General features: G+C 37.1%; 1 protein-coding gene across 1 annotated transcript in view; it reads right to left on the reverse strand.

Moving 5' to 3' along the window:
- DMD (dystrophin) overlaps positions 1–23,771 on the reverse strand; it is a 1,043,539-nt gene that overhangs the window by 119,280 nt on the left and 900,488 nt on the right. The window contains 1 exon segment of the mRNA XM_058043463.1: positions 8,515–8,593. Within this exon segment, the coding sequence (XP_057899446.1) occupies positions 8,515–8,593 (79 nt within the window).

Here is a 23,771-nt window from a genome sequence, read left to right on the forward strand (position 1 = left end):
TAAATTTGAGTTGACAAAAAGTGCAGTACTTTTTACAGCTATACACAGAGAATAATCATTTCATTTTTGGCAGAAGCCCAGAAACTGAGACTAGCTCTTTCTTATCTTTGGTTATCAGTACAGGTTTACTATCCATTCCAAAAGTAGTACAGGTAAATGGTTAAATCAACCAAAATGTCTTGCTAGCAAAGACTTTACATATATATATATATACATGCTGTAGTATCCCTGTGTGCTACAGCACTGAAGAAGCAGACATTTTCCTGTTTGCTGAGAGTAATTCCAAAGTGTTTTATTGCTTGAGCTTGCACAGTGTAAGAACCCATTACCATACACCCAGCTACTTTCAATGCTGTTGAGACTGAAATTAAATGACCACCACAAAATACAGGGCATTTTAAGAGTGAATTTTAATTTCCCTACGCTTTATTTGAATTGACATGTATTTTAATGGTTACCTAATTTTTGAGTTTTATTTCTTTCTGTAGATGTTCTAAGAGCTGAGACTTGTTTTGCCTGTGAACACAGTTCTTGCTGGTAAGCAGACATTCTTACTTGTTGGCAGAATGTATAGTGAAATGGTGGCATGCTGGCTCTCTGAACTTCAGTACTGTTTTAATCTATGCAGGGCTCTGAATGAAATATTAAACAGGATGATAGTAGTTGATACTACAAAAAAATAATCTTATAAATATTTCACTTTAGCAATGCAAACATAATGAAAAATACATGTTTGTTTACTAATGGTAAACTCTTCCTTCAGCTATTCAAAGAGTAAATTTGGTATGTCCACATTTAAATGTTACTCTCAGTGGTCCTCATTTAAATAGCCAGCACAGACTTTTAGTGTGTGCTATGTATCATATGAGTGTACTTTTTCAGTTCTAAATAAAAAAAAAAAAAATCATTTGACTTAATTTTTACTAAGAGGTTTTGGACAGAAACCACAAAGAAGCATTGTGTAGTGTTCATACACTGTTACATATATCCTGTCAACTATTTTTTCCTCACTGTTAGAAATTAATTATATTTACTATATATTCATTTTAGCATCGTGGTAGTTAAAGGTGAGCTCATTTTTACATCCCCATTATCTTGTTTGGTGGCCATCGTGTCTGTAACTCAGCAAGCTGCTGAATTATGTGCACATTTCACATTTAATGATAATAATTCTCTGACTCAGCCTGGAAATTCTACCTGCATGACCTGTGTGACTTACACTGTTCTTACCTAGCATTAACATCATTAATACCTTAATACAAACATAGAGTTAAGAAACTATTTATTTATTCACATAAAATTTGTTTTGATGCCAATTATTTTCACTGCAGCAAAGTATGGATTTGGTGACTTCAGATAAAGGCAGGCAGGGAGAAAAAAGGATGAGATGATCTTTGCATCAGGAAGACTCTGATTCTGAATCAGAATTTCCCATCTGTGTAAGCTACTTCAACTTTTCAAAGAAGATTCATTGAGTACTACATTTTGATTATTTTCAGATAACACCTTTACAAATGAGAAAATGCTGCTCTCCAGAGACTGTAAGGAGGTCATGCTTTTCCTCCTTAGAGAACATGCTGAAGCAAAATTTCCCCACCATAATCAGTGCATGATGCAGGCTGGCAGGATGCCATCTCCAAAATGCATATCTGCATGGCAGTGACATAATAGAAGTGTTTGCATAACCTGCAAGCTCTTTGCAACAAATGCCACTATATACCTGTAAAATATAGGAGCTTTTTCAGGTAAGATTTAGATTGATTTCTAAATTATGTGAATTTTTTATTATTCTAGGCAAGACTGATGAACAATCAGACCATGTTGTGCAGCACTGAGGTCTAAAATTGCTTGATGTAGCTGAGAAACTGATGTCAGAACACATCAACCACTCAGCTGAGAAGCTGCAAGGCAGAAACATCAATCCAAACCTGCCTTTCAGAAGGTCTGCACAGCTTAAGGTCTGTTCTTCTCCAAGCCCAGCTGCACATGGGGATGCATGCATGGGTATTTTGGGAATAGAGAGCCCCCTCTCAGCTTGGATTCTGCCCTTCTTAAGTCCAAGCAAACATTCACTACTTCCCTGGAACACCATCAGCACTGTCTGTCACCGCAGCACACGTGCAGACCTTTACCAAATACACCATATTTAGAGCTCTTCTCTAACCAGAGAAGAGGCATCTTCAATGATTAAAAAAATCTCTAAGAAACTTTTAGTCATTAAAAAAGTTCAACGTGTGATCAGAATCAATTATGACAATCATTTTAGAAGAGTTAAAAGAGGCAATTCCATCCTGTGTTTCCTGCTGGAATCTTTATGGCCAACTTCAGATTTATCATCTGCAGCTTAGGGTCAACATTATATGGTAAGACCTAAATAATGCACACCTTTAATCATGAACAGTGTTCCAAAAGTTTCCAAATGCCACTTTGTATTGTGAAATATAAAATCCATCTAGTGCTCATTTTCTTAAATGTCACACAACTGTAAAATGGCAGAAATACAAGAATCTACTTGTTTAATAGCAGAATACTGAATGAAATAGAGCAAAGAAATATAGATAGAGTTTATAATGGCCCACATACAGCTACTCCACATTGCTAACTTCTGTTGCACTCTTATTCTCTTAAAAATGGAGTCTCTAAAACTGGCTGATCAAATGAGGTTATAAAATAGCCTAATCAAATTGCTGGTGGGTGATTTTTGGCAAATTAAATTAGATAAATAGAAAAATAAATCTTTGGTATGTCTTAAATAGCAAAATAGAACAGAAAAATTCTGATATCCATATATAGAATATGCCTATTGTATCCTAGTCCTGGAGCTTGAGAACAAAAGAATGGCTTAAACTGAACACAATAATAACATAATGCATAATGAAAAACTGAAAGCTCACTGTAAAATTAAGTCTACTAACTTTATTCCAAAAGTAGGCATAAAGATAACCTCTCAAAATATGGCAATGTTTTAGTACTCTTAAAGACTTTTAGCAATCAGGCCAAGGCAAGGACTATAAAAAGATGTAGCTATGGCCATGATGTTCTAAACAAGGGAGAAATGGACTGAAGGCATTTTCTCTTAACTTTAAACCTAATGTACATCTCACATAAGTCTTGAGGTTGAATTGGTGCCCAGTGTTCTTAGAAATTCACCATGATAATCACAATGGCAAGACCTGTGAAGTGTATTTGGTTTTGTTGGTAATTTGCTAGTTTTTCCTTTTTCAGAAGCACATGTATTTCCTTTGCATTTATACTGAAGTAGAAAAAGAGTTTTCTAGCAATCATGCTCCTCTAGCTAATATGACCATATTTAAATGTATATAATAGATAAATACTTTATTTACAAGTACATTTAAATACAATAATAAAAGCCCTCTGCTTTCAGAGGGTTCTCAGATCTTAGGCTGATTTGTGTCCACTTATCCTCTATCTTTATTCTACTACCTATTGATATTTTCTATTCAAAACATTTCTTGTGATACCTAAACATATTAAACCATTTTGCCAAAGGACATGGATGAATGGACATGTTTTTCAATGTTTGCTTGTCATATATATCTGAAAGACAATATGATATAATGCATGCAGTGACAAATAAGAGGGAAAGATACAGTTGCTTGCACTGGAAAATAATCTATCAGATGGATGGGTAAAGTGTCCTAAGAGTCATAGAGCCCTCTCATTTTTAGACTTGGATGTCTCAATTAGGAGGACTTGCCCTTTTAAAGATATCTGCCTGTGCAAGAAAGAGCTTCCCTAGCCTTTGCTTTGCATAATAATCTGAGCACTCACACAGAAGGTGGGAGAAGTGAGTACTTGACTTCTCTCCCAGCTTGGAGGAATTCAGAGCCACATCTCCAGCTTCTCAGGACAGTGGGCTAAATAACTGAAGGAAAACACAAAGGCACAGAAATGAGAAGAAAAAAGACTCAGATCTGAACCTGAATAGCTCTGAGCTTATCCTGAGAAGGAGAGACGTACGATACACAGCCTACTCCTCTGATTTTTGTTTTTAAGCAACAATTATCTGCTATAAAATGCAGCAGCTGCACTCTGATCACTTACAACACAAACTGGTGGCTCCAGCATTTGTCATCTTTCTGTTTCTGAATGAAAGCTGCTGAGGCTGCCTCATCTTGTGTTGAATTAAGTTCTGCTCTTACAAGTCCAAAACTGAAAGGCACAGTGAGGCATCTCCTGTTAGGTATCTCCAGGTCCTAGCACAAATTTAGGTATAAGGATTTAACAGGCTGGTACTGACAAATGCAGGCAGCAAAAGCTCATAGCCTGGGAAATATGAATCACAAAATTTGGCTATGGGTATATCAGCCTTTTAGCCTTGCAAACCTACATGTTCTTTCTGTTCCTTGTATTCCCAGTTTTTTCATGTTGATGAAAGTCCATGTTATCTGAGCTTGAAAACCACTGGAATCTTCCAGTCATAATCCAAAGTAATTGCCAGTTATATGGTGAGCACTGTTTCATGCAGTCACTTCACTGACATGCTATACTTACTAAAAGATGGCTCATACTGGGGCTGGACAGTAAATTACAAGGTTTGCTCATGGTTTTTAAAGATGTAACACCTATTTTTCAGCAATCACCAGCCATGCACATGAATGAACAATCACCAGCAATGCACATTAAGAAGTGTGAGTGATTGCTGAATAGCACTGCAAATGATATTAGAAACAGTCTGACATCAATGCTACCTCTCACTTATTGCATCTCAAAAAGAGTAATAACTATTGTGACATGCAATAGTTATGTGTGGGTCTTCCAACAAGAGAAATGAATCTCATTTTTTGTAAGAGGCACAATCACAGAGAAAAATACAGATGAAGTCAAAATAGTAAAATTATTCCAGAGGAGTCACTGAAAACTTTGGAGCTGGCATTGTGTTTAAAATTTGCAGATATTCTTTTTCACACCTCAGTTAATGTATATAATTCCCAAATTAAGCACCATCATCCATGAAAGGATCACAGATTTTTCTTGTAATTACTTTGCTAAATATTTACAAGTTTCTTTTTAATATAAAGATCTCATTTTTACAGTGGTTTTACACCCTGATTTAGAGAATTCTAATTAAACAAGTCTAAATAAACAAGCCTAAACAAGTCATTCGAAGCCAACAAACTCACTCCACAAATCCATGATATCAAGTTTTTTTCCAATTTAATTCATTTATCAGATGTATCTTAACTATTGTTGTGAATTCTGTGTAACCTTGGCAAGGAATGAACTGAGCTGGAGCTGGGACTGCCTCTGTGGACACTGGCAGAGCAAAATGAGTTTAGGGAAGCCTGAAGGGCAGAGGCTCAAGGAGTGGGGTGAGAGAGCCCATTAAAAATGTAGAAGGCCTGGAGAGAGGCGAGTTCATGTGAAAGGTCATGGCCAGTTTTGATAAGTCTTTTACAACTGAGGGAGATCCAAAGCCTTAAAGGAGAGAGACACAAGTGGATCCCATTCCTTTGCCACTATCTCTTTAATTTACAACCAGGAAACATCTGAATTGTCCCATGCCACAGCACTGATGAACACTGGCACTTGGTCATTTAAAAGATGAAAGAGTGGAAAAAGAATGTTGAACAGCATGAAAAGACAATGGAGAAAAACTCTGATTTTTAAAATGCCACAAATAAGAATACTTTTTTTTTTTTGCTTTTACACTCCTTATCTCTCTAGCTCACACCTTCTTTCCAATCTCTTTCAGAAATAGCTCTATGAATAGCCCTTAGAACAGGCTGTAAGTGCTCAGAAACAGGGACTACCACTTGATTTCTTGCCTCACAGGGTGTGACAAATATGAAGTCCCTGCATCACTCCCCCATTACTTTTGTGCTAGGTTTTCAACAGCCCCATGCAGCTTCAGCTTCAACCAAGCAGAAAAAGACAGATGATGCTATAATTTCTATGTATAAAATAATAACAAGCACATGAAAAAGTTACCATAATTAGCAGATCATATTTATTTCTTTCTGATAGGAGAGAAATGTAATTCAGTCACTGATTTTATGTGACCTTGACTGCAGTACCAGCCTCTTTGCAGAACTACTTAAAGGTATATCAACTATAAAAGGATAATTTTCATGTAAGAATATAAACAGATATTATTACTTGTACCTTAAGATGGGCAAGTGTGTATGGAAGAGGGAAAGTTGATGCTCAGTAGGGAGGATGAACTGATTGTTACTGGCAAATAATCTTGATATTCAATAAGCAATAGATTGCTTATTTTCCTTACTGATTTTAGTTTGCACTGATCTTATGTGTATCTCAGCTCCTTAGATAAAAATGCTCTGAGTTTTGAGCTTTTAAAAGAAAACCATAAAAATTGCCATGATTAATCTTTTCACTGCTGTTGCCACAGACTGATCAACTTGGACTCTGTCTACCACGTAGAGAAACCTGATTTACAAGCCATTAAATTCACCTTCATTTGACCTGCCTGATTTTGTTTGGCAACCTTTATGTCTGACTTGTTCACCCCCAAAAGTACAGCTGCAGAAAAACCACTGGTGCTGGATGGCAAGGACTGTGTCACCCTCTCCTGCACTGCTCTCTCTCCCATGGCTGTGCTTCCATCCATGCAGGGATGCAGTAGAGGTAGTAAAAAAGCATAAAAAGCATGTCAAAGCATGGTATTTTCCTAGGCATAGTGATTGTACATGATAGTGGATGTTTTTGGAATTTGATGCTTATGAAAGATGGGACTGATGTATGTACTGGCAGTTTTCAGTGACTGCAGTTTTTAATGTGGGAAGTATGCTGCAAATGTTTTCAATTTTTGATATGGGAAGTATTCTGCAAATGTTTTCAGAACCTAACTTTTGTATGCATGGGTAAGATTATGTATTTGCACACACATCTAAGAGAGAGAGAACAAATAAGCAAATACAAATGGCCATTTTTCTAAGTGATAGTTGGACTATTTCCAAAATCAACACATTTTCACCCGACTCCTTTTCCTATGGGGATCCTCAAATGGCATGGAGTGTCCAGAACGATGTCCACAATTTGCTGGCTCTAATTAGTTACAAAGAACAATGATGTTTCACTAGTGGTGGGTGGTGAGGTGACTATCATACACTGATCATCTTTTAGATTGATCTAGTTTAGCAATATTAAGGCAGAATGGGCCAAGGAAAATTGTCTGCACTCAACACCAGCACAAAGACACCTTTATCAGTGTGATAATGCAGTGCAGGTGACTCTAGTATCTTCCAGACTTGCTTAATTTACCCTACAGATTTATTCTTTCACCAAGAATACACCATGGGTCACAAGTAAAAACAGGTATGTGCTTAAATGTTGTGTTTATGTCACATATTCATAGCTCTTGCACATTCAGTCTTGGCAAGTTTGATTTGCAGTTATGTATATTGAGCTGAAAAAATATTCCCAGTGATCAACAATTAAAGAAAAGTGGGTTTGAAAGAAATAATGAAAATAGGGCTTATTTCTTCATAGGATAATCATTTGACAAAAGAAGGTTCAGGGTTGAATCAGCCTGCATTAGTCTTATATGGCACAACATCAGCCTTGGATTTGATTTTGCAGGACAACCTGCTGAGAATTTTCAGTTTCCCATTAAGATCTTCAATGGAAAAATGGTTAACCTATTAAAATTACAAGGCAGTATCAGCTGAAGAAAAGTTTGTCCTCCATCCCACTGTGAATGTTGCTGTGCAATAATAGCAACATCTATTTCCAATGTCTGGATAGCTTGTCCCTCTGCATGTAGGAGACCATTATCCTGTGACTGTGTTCTCTTCTGCTGATATAATCTCTTAAATAAAGCTCTACTGTTTACTTTCCTTAATTGAAGTACAATGGAAAAGACATGGCCTTTAAGAAGCTTCACTTTAGTCACTGCCTTGGAGCTTTGAAGGTGTTTCAAGTTGTCTTTCAGTGTACTTCAAAACATCCTTGATAAAAGGATGCGTGTGGAGGTGAAGTGGGAATTTTGCTGGCAATTATATTTTATGCAGAGTTGTAAAAAGTTTACTCTGCCTGCCATTCCTCTGCCAACTTTCCCACCCCAGTTTTTATCCTCTCACTGCTCTGATAAGCGATCGAATCCTAGAAAATTTTTTTCTTGTATATCTGGTTTTGCTCATTTTTGGAGCTGAACATATCTTTAAACAGAAAAACCAAATCTGTGCTGGTTTTGGTTTTTAATCCTTTCTGGGTTAAAAGAACCAGAAACTCTTTTTAACATAATTTTAATTTACTAGTTCTAAAGGGAGCCCCCAAATGAAGATGAGCCTCACAGAGACAGAAGTGAGCAAAAGGAGAATTGATAATGGCAGATGTTTTCCTTTTACTCTGGACCTGGACAATATGAACTTATTTAACACTCCTCTGCACCCAGGGAAGAGAAAATAAAGGAAAACAATTGCAATACAGACTAAAATAGAAACTCATAACAACTAGCACATGGCCACAAAATTATCAATTAAATGTGTATGTAAACTGCACAAGAAGAATGGGAAATAAGAAATCACTCACTGGTAAGAAAATGCTGGGAAGTAGGGCCAAAATCCCTGTGAGCTTCATGCAGTTGCTTGATGCGCTCATCAACAGCCACCTGTTCAGAGAGGAGGGAAAAAATTACTTTTATAGACAAGAAACAAAGAGCAATTATAGATCATTTTTTTATTAGTGAACATTCAGTTTAAAATTAAGCAGTTTCCTGCAACAAATGTTGTCCTTCAGAGTCTTCAGATGAGATTAAATGTGTCACTGGAAAAAAAGAAGGTAAAAAAAAAGGGTTTTTTCTTTTGTCCCCATCTTAACTGATGCTAGAATAAGCTGAAAATGAAAAGGCTGATAAATAAAGGTAAAGCAAATTGGCCTGACATTATGTACCTGAAAATAGTATGACTGCTGCTTGTCAATATTGAAGTCAGAATATCCATCTGTAATACCTTTTCTAAACTACTTCCAAAGTACTTTTGAAAGTACAATATTATAAATCAGCACATGAAAAGCAATCTCATTTAATGTGGACAGGATAGCCATACTTCAATCAAGTGCTGAAATGAGGTTAACCAGAAGGGAGCAGCTGGTACAAACATTTTGCTGTTCTTTTAATCACTCAAACCTTAGCCCCTCAACCCTTTCCTCAGAACACACCCTTGAAGAACATGTTCCTGAGGTTTTGTTGGGTTGGTGTACTGCATGAAAGCAGAGACAATACTTTAGGACTTAATTTAGGTCTAGTTTTCTCAGTGGTTGGTTACATAAAAAGTCTTTGTCCCACTTTCTTGAACTCTTCTTATGTTAAACTATGACACGTGATAGACAATGAGAACTTCTACCTTTAAACAGCTCATCTTTAAAACAATACTCCATTAGTTAACATAACCCATCAACAAACTATAGGAAAATTTATAAAAGATAGAAGACACTTCATGATAACAGAGTTCCCCAGGCAGCTGTTATTCATGATAAAATTAAGACCCACAAAAAAACCTGTTATTTTCCTCTTATGGAGAAATCTCCATAACCTTAACAAGAGGGACTTTTCTCCCAAAGTCAACTAAGCAAAAACTATTTTAGAGGTAATAAACTAACTACAAATTTTAGGGTTTTTTTCTTTACATTATCAAAAAAAAAAAAAAATAGGGGGAGAAAAAGTATTCTGAAAGATTTTGATTCTTACTACCTTTTTCCTTTTAATTACTTTTAATAAAATTTTCTTTATATCCTTTTCAAGTTTTGAACCTACTTGACCTTTCTTCTGATCCTATCTCACCACAGGAAACAAACACATTAGTTAGGAAATCTCAAAATTAGTAAAATCTCAAATTAACAAACCAAAACCACTACAGACTGGTTTTATCTTTACCCTTGAAAATCTCAGTGGAGTGTTGAGCAAGTGGCCAAAAGGGGGTGGTTACAAGAAGATTCCCTGGTGTATGAATGTCATCTACCAGTCTTTTTATAGCCTGTATGCTAGAAGGATGTAATTAAGTTAGACCTAGGAATGGGATTAGATAAAACAAGGAAAAAAACCCTTGAAAGTAATGATAGAATAATTTTGAAATATAATAAATAAAGCAACTGAGAGGAATCAAGTTCACTTAAATATTGCCTGTAAAAAAAGGTGGTCCATCAACACTGGCAAAGCAGAAGGTAAGTGTATTTAATTGTGATATACAAAACAAAGAAACAAATAGGTTGCACAGGTAAAATGCAATCTACATTTTAAAACTTCCAGGGAATTTCTTGGTTCGTGGTAGGAGGGAACTATTGTATAGTAACTGGGCATGATACAGTTGGAAGGGAAAAATTTTAAATGGTTGAATTAATGAGCTATTTGATATGACTGTGTGTGTTTGCCAGATAACCCCTAGAACCCAAAATCTTCTTTAACTAAGCAATAGCAATTTACTGCCAAGACATGATTTATTTGCTTACAATTTTAAAACTAACACTATAAGCAAAAATGCCCATTTGCTTTCTTCCCTCAAACCATTTTTCAGGTGCTTTTCCTGCAGCTCCCTTCATTTCTGTGTCATCTTTTCTGGCTTCCCACTGAATTGCAGGAACAGATGTTTCTGTTAAGCAGTGCTTCATACCAGGGACTGACTTTGAGCTTGAGTTCACACCCAATTCACTGCACAGAAAGAAGCTGGGGAAGTCTGTAATTGCACAGAAAACCACGAAAGGGCTGCTTCTGGTCATCAGTAGAATTCGCTTAAGTGCAGAATAATTAGCTGAAGTGCTATTATTTTTAACCAAGAAATGACCTTTCAATGAAGACTAGAAAGATAATCTTAAACATACCTAAACACATGCAAATAAAGCCACTGGAAAAATGTATTGAAAATGCATATGCTCTTTAAAATTGTCTTAAAATTACCTCATAACATACTTATTTTGTCATTAGGAAATATTGGTTAATAAAGAACTATATGACTCTTCCTTTATATTAGTACGTGTTTTTATTAAGTCAACCAGGATGGAAATTTTTTTGCTGGCATGAAGAATCCCTAAAGAGAATGAGAACTTTATAAACACACAGTGGGGAGCAGTGTTTCACATAGAAAAATTTTAACAGCCAAATAGTGGTGAGCAAAGAGCATGGGAACCCTTTAGTACACATGACCACTGCCAGCACACCACCTATACAACTTCTGTAAGTGTTCTAAACCTGAGAATTCCAATCCCCTCAAACCATCCACGTAACCTTTGAACTGCACAAAATGATTAACCTGAAGATTTTTAGCTGTAAATGTACATCAGCAAAATAAAATACCTTACACATTCAGGGTTAACTTTCCAACTGAACAGCTTTGGATGTGAGCCAGGAAATACTTCTTTCTAGAGGTAGATTTTGTCAATACAGAGAAAAAGAAAACACTGAGAAATGCTGGGAATTCTCCAGGAAGTATCACCTGAGAGTAAAAAACATTATTCCACTTGGCTCCCAGGAAATACCACTTGCTGATGTATTGGCATACTACCTTTAGGTAAAAGACAGTAAAAGATGAACTCACTTTTGGTGGTAGAGCAAGGAAGATTATTGCAGTCACTTTCTATTAATTTTATCAAAACTAACACATAAATGGCTAAATAACAGAATTTGAACCCACAATAACTCAGATAATGGTGTACAAAAAATATCCACTGAAACAATCCTTGCTTAAACTTACAGAAGGATGTCTCTCTGATCCAATAAAATCAGATTTGGATTTGACTTAGTGACTTATACATCAATATCTGAAGGAGATTCTATCCATATAAGTCTTCATAAATGTTTCATGATTCTTAAAAGAAATTCTCACTGGCATATAAAGGTGTTTCTTATTTGTCATAAATAAGCCATAGGTACTTCCCAAATTTTAGATTTTTTTATTGTTTTTGTTTTTCCTTCAAATCAGGTGAAATAGGCTCCCCAAAATGAGCACAAACACTATCTCTTGTTTGTATGCTATGCTCTGAACCTAGAGCAGATAGAACAAAATGTTGTGAACAACTGGAGCCTTGTGGTGTGGGAAGAAAACTGCAAAATTTTCAAGTCCATTCAAGCATTCACTTTTCTTCCTTTAGAGGAAAGAAGAAAACATATGTAGCATTAATGAAGTTCTGATTTCAGTAGTGTTGGCTAAGTCATGAAAAAAATACCACTTTAAAGGTACTATTATCAGAATGTAACATGCAAGATCACAGAATGGGTAAAGATGGAAGGGACCACAGTGGTCATCTGGTCCAATCTCCATGGGATGGGACTGTGGATTTCGTTTGGGCACCTTTTAGGTAAAACTGCACAGTACTCCTCCACAAGAACTGCTACAAATAAATAAATTAATAAATAAATGGATTTCTAAAAAGTCAGCTTTTGCTTTATCATGATATGAGAATTTGATTTAAACAGAACTAATATAAAAATATTTTTATAACTAATTTTTACATAAAAGCAAACATCAGAACTTTCAGTAATTGGGATACTTGAACCGTTGCTTTTCTTCACTGGGATGCATGCTTGAAAAGACATGCATTTCCATTATTTATTTAATCCAATGTTTTATATAACATTGATCTTCTTTCAATCGTAACAAATGAAAGAACCACAGCAGTGCAGTAAATATACTCAAGATTGAAGATGGTAATATTAAAGATCCTGTACTGATTTTAAGTGATATTGACATGGTACAGAAATAGCTTCTGCTAAAAAAAATGGCTAGAAAAAAAAAAATTAGTCTTTCTCCTTTAAAGACTTTGAAAACATTTGATGAAACGAGTTCTGTTTCCCATCCCTTGGATTCAGCCCTGTGAACTGAATCTATAATCAAGTTCAGAAAAACAAATTAAGACAATAACAAAAGCAAAGCTGTTCCATGCAGTTGTTAGCAATAGTTTCTAAGTGCTTTACCTAATGTGGGGTTCAACCTTGACGACAACATTTTTATAACAGCTCCACTGCAGTCAGAATAAGGATTTGATAGATTTATCTTAGTTCTACTACTACATTCTGGTGTGTGTGTGGGGGGATGGTTGGGTGGGATTTGTCCTGTTTTTTTCATTTTTTGAGGTTTAACTGAGAATATATTTATGATATTTAAAGTGTTCTTTTGGGTCCACACTGCAAAGCAGGCCTAGATCAAGGAGGAAATATGAGCGGTTTAACTCTCACGATTTTCCTTGTTCTCAAAAAGTACCCAACAGCAGCTGTCCAGGAGTGCTGGAGGTGCTGAAACACCCCAAGATGTGGTGGAGGAAGGAGGCACACCCATCATGTTATTGAAGTTGTGCCTGCAAACGAGGAGTAGCGGCCTCAGCAAAGAGCTGTAGGAATGGTCTCTCTTATCAATCCATCAATCTTGTCCTCTTGGGTCTACCAACACTACAGACATATAGGAGCCTTGGTCTAGCTGTGGTATAACCCTGCCACAGCCTTGCCCATAGCTTTGATTTTGAACTGAACAAGTTCAGTGGAGGAAATTTCCCCCGGGGTGCTTATCTGAGCTCTGACTGTGGCTGAATTACCCTGCAAGGAGCCAAGGGCACTGCTTGGGGGCCTCTCTGTGCTCAGCACTTCCAGGGAATTCACATTCAGTGAACTCGGCAAGGAATTTATTAAAAATTACATGAAGGTGTGCAAGTGGCAATTTTTACTTATTAACATGAAGCAGCAGAAATGAGATCACTAGTTTAAAAAACTGCTAAATGTAAAGAGTTAAGGCAACTGTTGAACGGCTGGGATTCTCAGGAAAAATAGCAAGAAAAGGGAGAAAGAATAGAAGATTCTCATCCAAACGGCTATATTTAGTGCAGCAGCAAAAGGACACACAATCTCCTTTTTCTTTTTTTTTTTGGTCAAAATTTGCTTCACCAAAAGCTGTTCTCACAAAAAAGAGAAGGGCAATTTTCTGTATCAATCAGCATGCATCCACACAATACTTATTAAAATAACACTCCTTTAATTTCCCCACCACATTCACAGCATTTCCACAGCCTCCTGACCTTGACTCCAACCCAGCACAGCCAATTTGCCTGCACATCAAAGCAAACCGGCTCCTACAAGACCCTCTTTAATGTTGCCCAGCAATTCTCCTCCCAAGAGCTGAAAAGCTTCTTTCTTTGCTCTCACTGAGTCAGAGCTGTCAAAGCAGTGCGAGGCTGCTCTCCACTAATCAATAAACAGGAAGATCTGATCTGCTGCACTTCTAATAGCTGCCGAATCCAGTCACTCACTGCTCCCCGTCCATTAGGAGATAAGGATGGATTTAAATAAGCACACTTTGTGCTGTTAATGAGGAACAGCAGGGGGGAAAGGCGATTGATAGCCATTGTTCCCAGCTGCTGAAGTTCAGGTTTAAGTCTTGACATTTACTGAGTTGAAAAATCGGCGAAGGACAATTAGTTTTCTGGTGAAAAGTTCAGTGTTCTGAAATATTTTGAGAGCGTAAAAATAGGCTTATTTTCCATATTAAAGAAAAAATAGATAAGTACAATGCTATTTGCATGCATTTACAGCTGTTACAAAGACTAAATTCAAATTTCTGGGTCATGGGGGGACAGTATATTTCAGCAGATTGAAATCTGAGTGACTTCATGCAATTCCCCTTTCAGTAAAAGAAATCCCAAACATAAGAAATAGTAGAACACATGTCTTGTACTTTGACTATTTTATATTTTCAAATGAAATGAGAATGAAATCTACTATAAATTCAAGAAACATCTTAAAGCTTGGGGCACAGAGCCTTAGAAAACAGTAAATAAAAGAATGATCTCCTTGAATTAATATGTCTACTGTGAACAAGCAGCTATCACTTCTTAGGCTTTTGTTTCATAATCCTAAATCTGTGCACTTTGGCCTTTGTGTATCTCCATGCCTGAGGAAAGAAAGTTAGGTCTTAAAGTTTAAATAACAAAAACATCCAAATTTGGAAATGATAAAACAGTTGTAAACCATATGAAATCTTAAGAACAAATATCTTTAGGAAACAATTCTCATAGGAAATGTTACTTGTTTTGTTTTGGATAAAAGATATTCTCTCATTTGATATCCCCACTGCTCCCACAAGCTGATGGAGGTTCTGCAAGGTTCTTTCACATCACTCTGTGTTCCTCATTTCTATCCATGAACACTTGTAGGATATAAAATATTTCATAAAACCAGCATGAGCTGAGAATGGGCTCAACCTTTCAAAGGTACTAGAAACTGCTGTGCTGCCTTCCATTCTGGAGCATTTTTTTAACAAAGCTTTCAAATTCTTCACTGTCCAACCACATGAATTCTTTCTTAATATTGCTTTTTGTATGCAATTTAATCAATATCAACTATTTTTTTCTGCCAGATTCCTTGCAATGCAGTATACCAATAAACTAGCTTCACAAACATTGATATTTAGCAACTATTTTTCTCAGAAAGCAGCGGTACACTAATTAAAAAGTTTCAAATTTATAATTTACATTAGCTTCAAATTCAAACAAATAAATTCCCATTGAGATCCCTTAGCAGATTTCAGTCCAGATGGGCTGTGGCTTTTCTAACCACATCTCTGTACTCTTGGACAGTGCTTCTATATTCCTCCCAGGTTACCTGTCCAAGCTTCCTCTTTCTGTGCAGTGCCTTTTTTGTGTTTGAGTTTTGCAAGGAGCTCCTTGTTCATGCATACAGGACTCTGGGCACCCTTTCTGGCCTCCTTGCTGTTCAGGATGGACAGTTTTGAGCTTTTTAGAAAGTGATCCTTTCTCATCTATGAACTTCCTTGGACCTCTCTTACTTGCAGGGGTTTATTCCATGGGATTCTTCCAAGCAGATCCCTGAAGAGAACCAGGTCTGCTCTCCTGGAGTCCAGCCTGTGCTCTCATGGTCACTGCAGCCCAGGAGTGTCTTTGCCTTTCACCTCTCTGTCACAGACTTCTTTTATGAAAATCCTTTCCTTAGGATTTTTCCTCCTGAGAAGCTGAGAGGCCTCAGGAACAAAACGTAAGCAATGATTATCTGCTGCTGTGGAATGCAACAGGTGGATCTGTGATTGGTCTCATGTGGTTGTTTCTAATTAATGGCCAATCACAGTGAGCTGGCTCAGACTCTGTCCAAGACACAAGCTTTGGTTATTCATTCTTTCTTTTTCTATTCCTAGCTTAGCTAGTCTTCTGATGAAATCCTTTCCTCTATTCTTTTAGTATAGTTTTAATATAATATTTATAATAAAATAATAAATCAAGCCTTCTGAAACATGGACTCAGATCTTCATCTCTTCCCTCATCCTCGGATCCCTGTGAACACTGTCACACCTCCCCAGTGAGCCTCTCCTTGTTTGTGGGTATGAGCTCCAGCAGGGTCTCTGTCTGCACTGGCTCCTCCATCAGTTATATCAGGAAGCTTCCCAGGAGCTCACTGCAATGGTTAGAACCTGCTGTGTTGTCTCTCCAGCAAATAATGAGGCTGCTCCCCCATGGATGCTGTCTCTGCTTGTAAAAGGCCTCAACCCCTTGTTCTGTGGGGTTAGGTGGCCTGCAGCAGACACCCACTGCAGTGTCACCTACACTGGTCTGCTCCCTAATGTTGTCATTAGAGTGCAAGAGTTCTATTGTCATTACTTTGCAACGGTTCCACATTGCTAGAGTTTTGTACCTCCTTGATGTTTCTTGTAGGCAGTTCCTCTAGGCACTGATTCTCGTCTTCACAGCAACCAACTGACTCCAGTTCCCTCAGCTAAGCAATCCCCTCTTTTATAACTCTCTTCTTGTTACTGGCTGCAGGTGTGGCCTGTTAAAGTCAGGCCTGCTCCTAATCTTTAATAGTTAACCCAGCTGCAACTCATTAGGGGGTAAGATTACTTTCGATGCTACCTTTATTTGCTTATATTCTATCCCCCTACACCTTAGTCCTCAGCCACAAGTTCTCAAGAGCTCTTTTTCCAGCATATTATTCCTACTTTAAAGCTCTTCTGTATCTTTTCTATGTCCCCATAAAACAAGTTCCTTGGAGCTCTGACTGTGCAGACCTATAGATCCAGGGATTTCTCTTCTGCCTCCAGCAGAAAGCTGAAACTAAATATACTCTTAGTTCTGTATTGTAAGCTGGGGAAAAGAGGAACTAAAATGTATAAGCTACCCTGAACCTCTGGTAGGTTATTGATCTTAAAATGAATCTAACTTTGATGCAGTTTGACATTTTCAAAGTCAGTGGGAGCTGGGTGCTTGCAACTAGGGAGAGTTCTGTGGTAAGTAAAACTGTCTAGTGAGGAGCTCAGCATGGCACACGTTCTTCCTGAGATCAAATCTGACTTCTGAGACCAAGGCACCTGAATACCTTCATACTATATGCTTTGAAATGTTTCCACATAATTTTTTATCTTTTTTAAGCAACATTCTGTCTATCCTTCAGGATGACTCAACATCCATTGGTGGTATTTTGTGGTTATCTCTGGGCCCCACAAACAAGACACACATGGACCAGCTGCAGGAATGAACCTGAAAGAATCTACAAGAATGATGGTGGCCTACAGCCAAGACTTGAGTGAACAATTGCAATTAAAACTGAGGAACAGAAGCCTTATGGAATCAGAAAAGTGGGACAGATCTGAAGTGAGTCCTCTTTTTTTTTTTTTCGCATTATGAATATCAAAATTTCCGCTGTGTCAGTGATATAAAATCTTATTAATTTGTGCTAAAACATGGGGCATGGTTCTGGATTATAAGTTATGATAAGCATTATTCACAAGAAAAAAATTCTATGTGTTTTCCTAGTTACATATGTTAAATAACATAAGGATTTAGGAAAAGGCTAAACCATTAATTATGATTCTGTTGTTGCTGAAACATGACTCCTTTTAGGCTCTAACCATCTACTGCTCCTACCCTAAAGTGGTTGTTTGACACATGTGGTTTTTCAGGCATTTTCGCTTCATTTTGGGGCATGCACAGAAAATAACATTATGCATAACACGGTTATGTCTCCTTAACAATCAGTTATAAAGACATAAGGGTTTCCCTGTGGCCTTTTTTTAAGTCATAAAAGAGGGTTTCCCTGTGGCCTTTTTTATTTATTTTGCTTCTCTGCCAAAAACCTGTTTTTTCTCATCATTATAGATTTTGGAAAGAACGGACTCCTTTCTATTCACCTTAAATGTATTTCCAAAATATTTAAAATAATTTTTTTTGTAATTCATTTGAAAATTATTAATGTTTCATAATCCATCCCTAAGTTAAAACCATACTCTCTCTTGACAAGATTTTATGGTTCTTTGGATTTTCTTTTACCCCATTTCTCTTTTTTTCCCCCTCATTAAATGAATAAAGAATAATAAATTCATGCTGCACTGAAAATACCATTTGTTTCTGAAAGGTCAGGTAACATACACTGTTTTTGTCCCAAGGGAAATGGTTCTCTGGTGACTTAGAGAGCTGTAAGTACAATGTCACGCAAGGAATGTTTTATATCTGCCCCAGAACAAATGCCTGTGCAATAATCCTGTATTGGTTCAGCATCACCAGTGAAGATTATTCTTTTATAGTTCTAGTTACATTCCCTCACTTTCACTGATATTTCTTTATATTAGTTTTATTGCTCCTTTCCCCCAGATTTGTGAATTTCTTGTGCCATTACGAGCATTAGTTTTGGGAATAGTTGCTCATAAGTGCATGTAAGAATTCTCATAATGTGGACCTGTATTTAATGCAGGTTACTTCTAAAAGAAACAGAGGTTTCAGTCACCATTGTCTTTATTCAGCACTACTTTTAGCTGATTACCATTTCAAAGATTTTTCTTTCACCACCTTCAGCTCCCTTCACTCATTTGCCCTCTGATTCCTCTGGGAACCATCGTCCCATCAGTATTCAAAAGACTTTGATGTTCAGTCCTGTTTTTTCCACCGTTTCCCCGTTCTTGTCTTCTTAATTTGTTGTTGAGCATCTTCATTCACTTTTGTAATTTCAATTCACACTCCCAAACCCATGTTGCTACCCTAAATGCAGTGAAAATATATTTTTCATAAATATGTAGTTAACTTCTCAATTTTAGCCAATAATGTTTATAAATAAGAGATGAAGAATTGCTTAGGCTGTGATGTTACATACTTAATACCACGGAAGAACAGATACAGGGAAGTCTGTGTGAATTTTTTTCATTCTAACTCAGGAGTTGTAGTGTGAGAGAGCCAAAAGCCTTTTCCTCAATCAGAAATGAAGAGAAATATGCATCTCCTGAGACAATCCTGCTTATACTAAGACATACACCTCAGAATAACCCTGTAAATATATGTATATATTTGAATTTTATAGAGCTTAATTTTCCTAAGTGAGTTTGCATGCTGAGGAGGAGGACTCTACTGAAGCATGGAGAAAGAGGGATACAGAAGGTTCAGGAGATGGTGGAAGGTGAGACAAAAATGTTCTTTACAGGGGTACACTCTAGGGTACAAAATAATGTACAAAAAGAATTCTACATGCAGCAGCCATTGTATTAATCCTCTATCTCTTCTCTTCCATATTTTCTGCTCTCTCCTTCTGTTCGTCTTTGAGACTTACACCAATAGTGATAAATCTGTTCACTAAATAATCCTTAGTCCTAAAAATACCACAAATACATCACATTTTTGGTTTCCTTTTTAGCTGTGGAGGGCGAAACAAGTAGGACAATGTCAGTTGGGACACTTTTATTACAAAGTGATCTTTCCACATTATTTGTTTGTTCCATCCATATTCTTACATCTGGAAATCTCAAGAGTATAATACTCTGTTTCAAGATGACTGAAACTACTTTATCAATCAAGTGCTGACACAGCATGAAAAGAAAAACTTCATTTCATGAGATTACTGGCTGGATGGATTAAGCAAACTTTTATTTATTGTTCTTGTCCCATGAACCTTTTGAAGACAGCCTTTCAGTCTCAATGACTTCTGCAGAGTGTTCCATACCCCAGCAGCTGCTCAAGCTTGGGAGAAGCACACAATCAGTGCTTGGTGCTCCCTGTTATCTGGCACTCCTTTGAATGCTGCCACAGCTCCTGACTTTGCACAAAAGCCTCTCTTCCTCCCTGGGGAAGACATGCATATGGCATGCTGAAAGATAATAAAATTACTTTAGGCAAATAACTGCTCAAATGGGAGCAATAGCTGATAGGATTGATATTGTGCTGATTGAAGATAATGGCAACACTCCTATAATAGTGTGATATGACTTGAGAGAAGAGCTGCCTTCATTCTGCAGCTGGCCAAAATCTGTGTATTTATGCTTCCTAATCTGTGAGTAAATTCAATTGACATGAAAGCAAAACCTGAGTTATATATAGCCCATACTGCTAAACCAAAATGTTAAAAACCTAATTTAAGTTGGAAGATACAGTCTCTGATTTCCAGTTTCTTCTATTTGAGAAGAAAAGGTGCTGATAATGAACAAATGAATAAATAATGCTAAGCCACATCTTTACTGAGGATATAGAATGGTACACAGTGAAGGTTAAAAGCTCTCCTGGCATGAAGGATCACAGTGCATGCATGCATGCAAGAAAACCATCACTTCACGTGTGTCAGAAAACCCCATTATCATATATTGCACTTGCTAAGTGCCAGACATTTTGTTCCAGTAATTCCAGTAATGTTACAGGCAGTTTTACTCTTAAATCTGTTTTCATTAGCCCTCTCTTTGAAAAGCTGAATGCCCTATTTACCACTGCCAATCTGTAAAGATCTCAGATGAAGCTAAAATCTTTGAAAATGGTTTTGTTCAGCCCCCTGATCTACCCACATCACTGATTCAGGTCCTCCCATGAGCAGAGAGGGAGGGCTCTTCCTTCCCAGGGGAACAAAGCTCCAAGGTGCAACGCCACAGGATGGAATTAAAGCAAAGATATTTTGTATTTCCAGGAAAAGTGTGACTGATCTGCACTGACTATTGCCATTTCAAAGAGTTCAGACACTGGTGCAAACACTAAACATGCCTTTTTTTGCATATCAATTAAATAACAAACAAACTTGTGTATTTCATGGTAGAGTTGTTAAAATATATTTATCACCTGCCCAGCTTCAACCGTGAGAAATAACGTTCCGCCTCCAGAAAATACATCACATTCTGAAAAATGCTTTTGTTGTTTATTATTGAATGTCATAAAAACCTCTCTTAAGTTTCTCAGCTTATTTTCAAAGCTGTTTTTTATAACTCTCCTCCTTCCCAAGGAAATTATTTATTTCTGTTTAGGCTTGCCTTACTACTCATCTAAAAGCAGAGAATTTGGAAGTTCTAAGAATAGATCTTGGAGAATTTAGACAGTAAGAAAGATGGAGATCCTGAGATGAAGTGCCACTGAAGGGGAGTGCAATTCAAGTATGTGAAATGAGGAGCAAGGCCAAGAGAGAAGCAAAGATGAGATTTCCCACACAGACTGAAGCCAGACTCAAAACCTGAATTTGCAGCATCTGTACAGCAGCACCATATAATCCACTGACAGGCAGTTTAATTAGCAGTTACAAAACTTTAATTTACTAAGTCAGAAACCCTTTCTGAATGTCTAACTCACAAGCTGTTGTTATCACAGTGGCAGTTTGACACATGGCCTTCAAGTTAGGTAAATAAAGGAACAAATTAGCATTTTCTTGAGAAAAAATCTGTTTATGAAAGACTTAACTATGAAGGACATGCTCAAGAAAGAATTCTACAAGACTAAAAAGATGAAACCAACATGGTCTCATAACTCATAAAACTTAAGAGTGATGTCCTTCATTATGTCTATGAAAATACCTTTAAAAAGCAGTGAAAGAGTGCTTTGAAACCATATGTACAGTTTAAGAAACAAAGACGGACTTGATTCCTTCAGTAAAACTGACCCTGACTGCTAGATGATTAGACTACATATTTTTATTTGAAAATTCATTAATACTTCTCAGATTAAAATTTATTTCAATCAGGGGTTATAGAAGGCGAGCAACCCACCCAAGGCAACCCCATCAGTTTATGACAGTCCTTCCTAGAGCAGGCTGGTGTTGGCTCTGTCAGACGTGGGGGAAGTTCTGGCAGCTTCTCACAGAAGACAGAGTAGCTGATTTCTCCTTGTCCTTATTTTGAGCCACGAGCCTTTATAATACCACTAAACTTTCTTTCCCCTGGTGAGGAGGGGACTGACAGAGCAGCTCTGGGGGCACCTGGCATCCAGCCAGGGTCAGCCTACAGGCATACATCAGGAGGGCCAGGATTTCTAAAGAAATCTGAAGGCAGAAATAAATTCATGTAAACTTTTTTGACAAATTGTGTCAAATAAAAATAATTAGGTCATCTGTAAAAAGCAAACTAAATGATGTTTGTTCAATATACTATTTACAGCAATGAATTTATACATTTGAATGAGATATACAGAGGAATTTCAAGCTGCACTGAGTCTTGTGTAACTTTATTTTGAATGGAATAATTTACAATCAGAAGTTTACAAATGGAAAATACAAATATTTTACTGGGAGCTTTTGTGTTCACACTTACTTTTTTAACTTAATGAAAACCCCATGAAATAAATTTGGGGATGTTGAGCCATTTAACTCTGAAACCTTTCCATCCTAGTAGGTTAGCTCTTCTCTGTCCATTCTGAACAATAATATCATCACTTAATATAATGTAGATGAAACTTTGTTTCTGTTATGTACATGGCAATACAAATTCTGTTAGTCCATTTGTTTACTCATTCTCTTTGCCTATTAATATAATTTATTTACATTAATTTTCTTATGCTTATTTAAATTTGTCTCTTTAAAAACAAGGGTAAAACCTCTCTGTAGGAAGATTTTTTGTTTCCCCCTTTTTTTTCTACCATTTGAACTCACTCTCTGCAGATCCTGTCTTTCCTACTGTGGTAGTCTTTGCATAACCTCCATAGTCTTCCCTCACAGTCTCAGCAAAAAACAAAACTATAACCCAACGAAACCTAAGACAGAAGGCATTATTTAGACAATCTATTCAGTCAGTAAATCCACAGTACAGTGAGATTCCTGTGAACACACAAACAAGTGCTTTGGTTACACGCTGCTGGAATGGCAAAGCTGGCCTGCAGTCCTGTGCCTGTGACTGCTTTCCTGGCTGCAGAAGCCAGATTCCACTCTGATGATCTGTAAATGCTTTGGACTGGGTGATTTTTATCTTCTACAGCTGCCAGCAGTGGCAGACATGACACTGTAAGCTACAAATCCCAAAGTAACTTTCCAAACTACAGTTTGAGACACTTGATATCTTGTAGAAGAGCTGGTGAGCTGACTAGGGTGCAGTAAGAATGAAAAAAAATTGACTTTCCAAGCCTACAAGTATTTTAGAGTAAAACAGCCACAGTGAAACTGGGATTGCATTTGATTTTGAAATGTATTTCCTTGTAGACCATTCCATGGCATTTCCCCAAGGGAATACACTCTGTCAGTGTGTTTCTAGTTCAGCTGCCCATGCCATTACATTAATGTCTTATTATTTGGCATTTGTCTTGTACAAGAGAAAACAATCATGACAATCAGGGAGGAAAAGGGAGAAAAAAGCAACAGCTGAGAAAGCAAGAGCACAGATCTTGTACTGTTAATGTTCATCATCTGAGAGAACAACTGGCAGGATCATCTATCTTGAGAGTGCAGAATTGTTAAAGGAAAAACACAACTTTAGAGGCTCAAATGAGCAAAATGAACTAATTTCTTCATATTTCTGATTATTTTAAAGGACAAATTTGCAAAGCATATAACACTTAAAGAGATAAATCCTTGCTGCTGTAACTCTCATATCCAATATCAACAAGTTCCCCACCTCCCATTTTGCTCCTCCTTCTCACCACTGCCAATTCCC

The sequence above is a fragment of the Melospiza georgiana genome, chromosome 2 (assembly GCF_028018845.1).
Source record: "Melospiza georgiana isolate bMelGeo1 chromosome 2, bMelGeo1.pri, whole genome shotgun sequence".
NCBI lineage: Eukaryota > Metazoa > Chordata > Aves > Passeriformes > Passerellidae > Melospiza > Melospiza georgiana.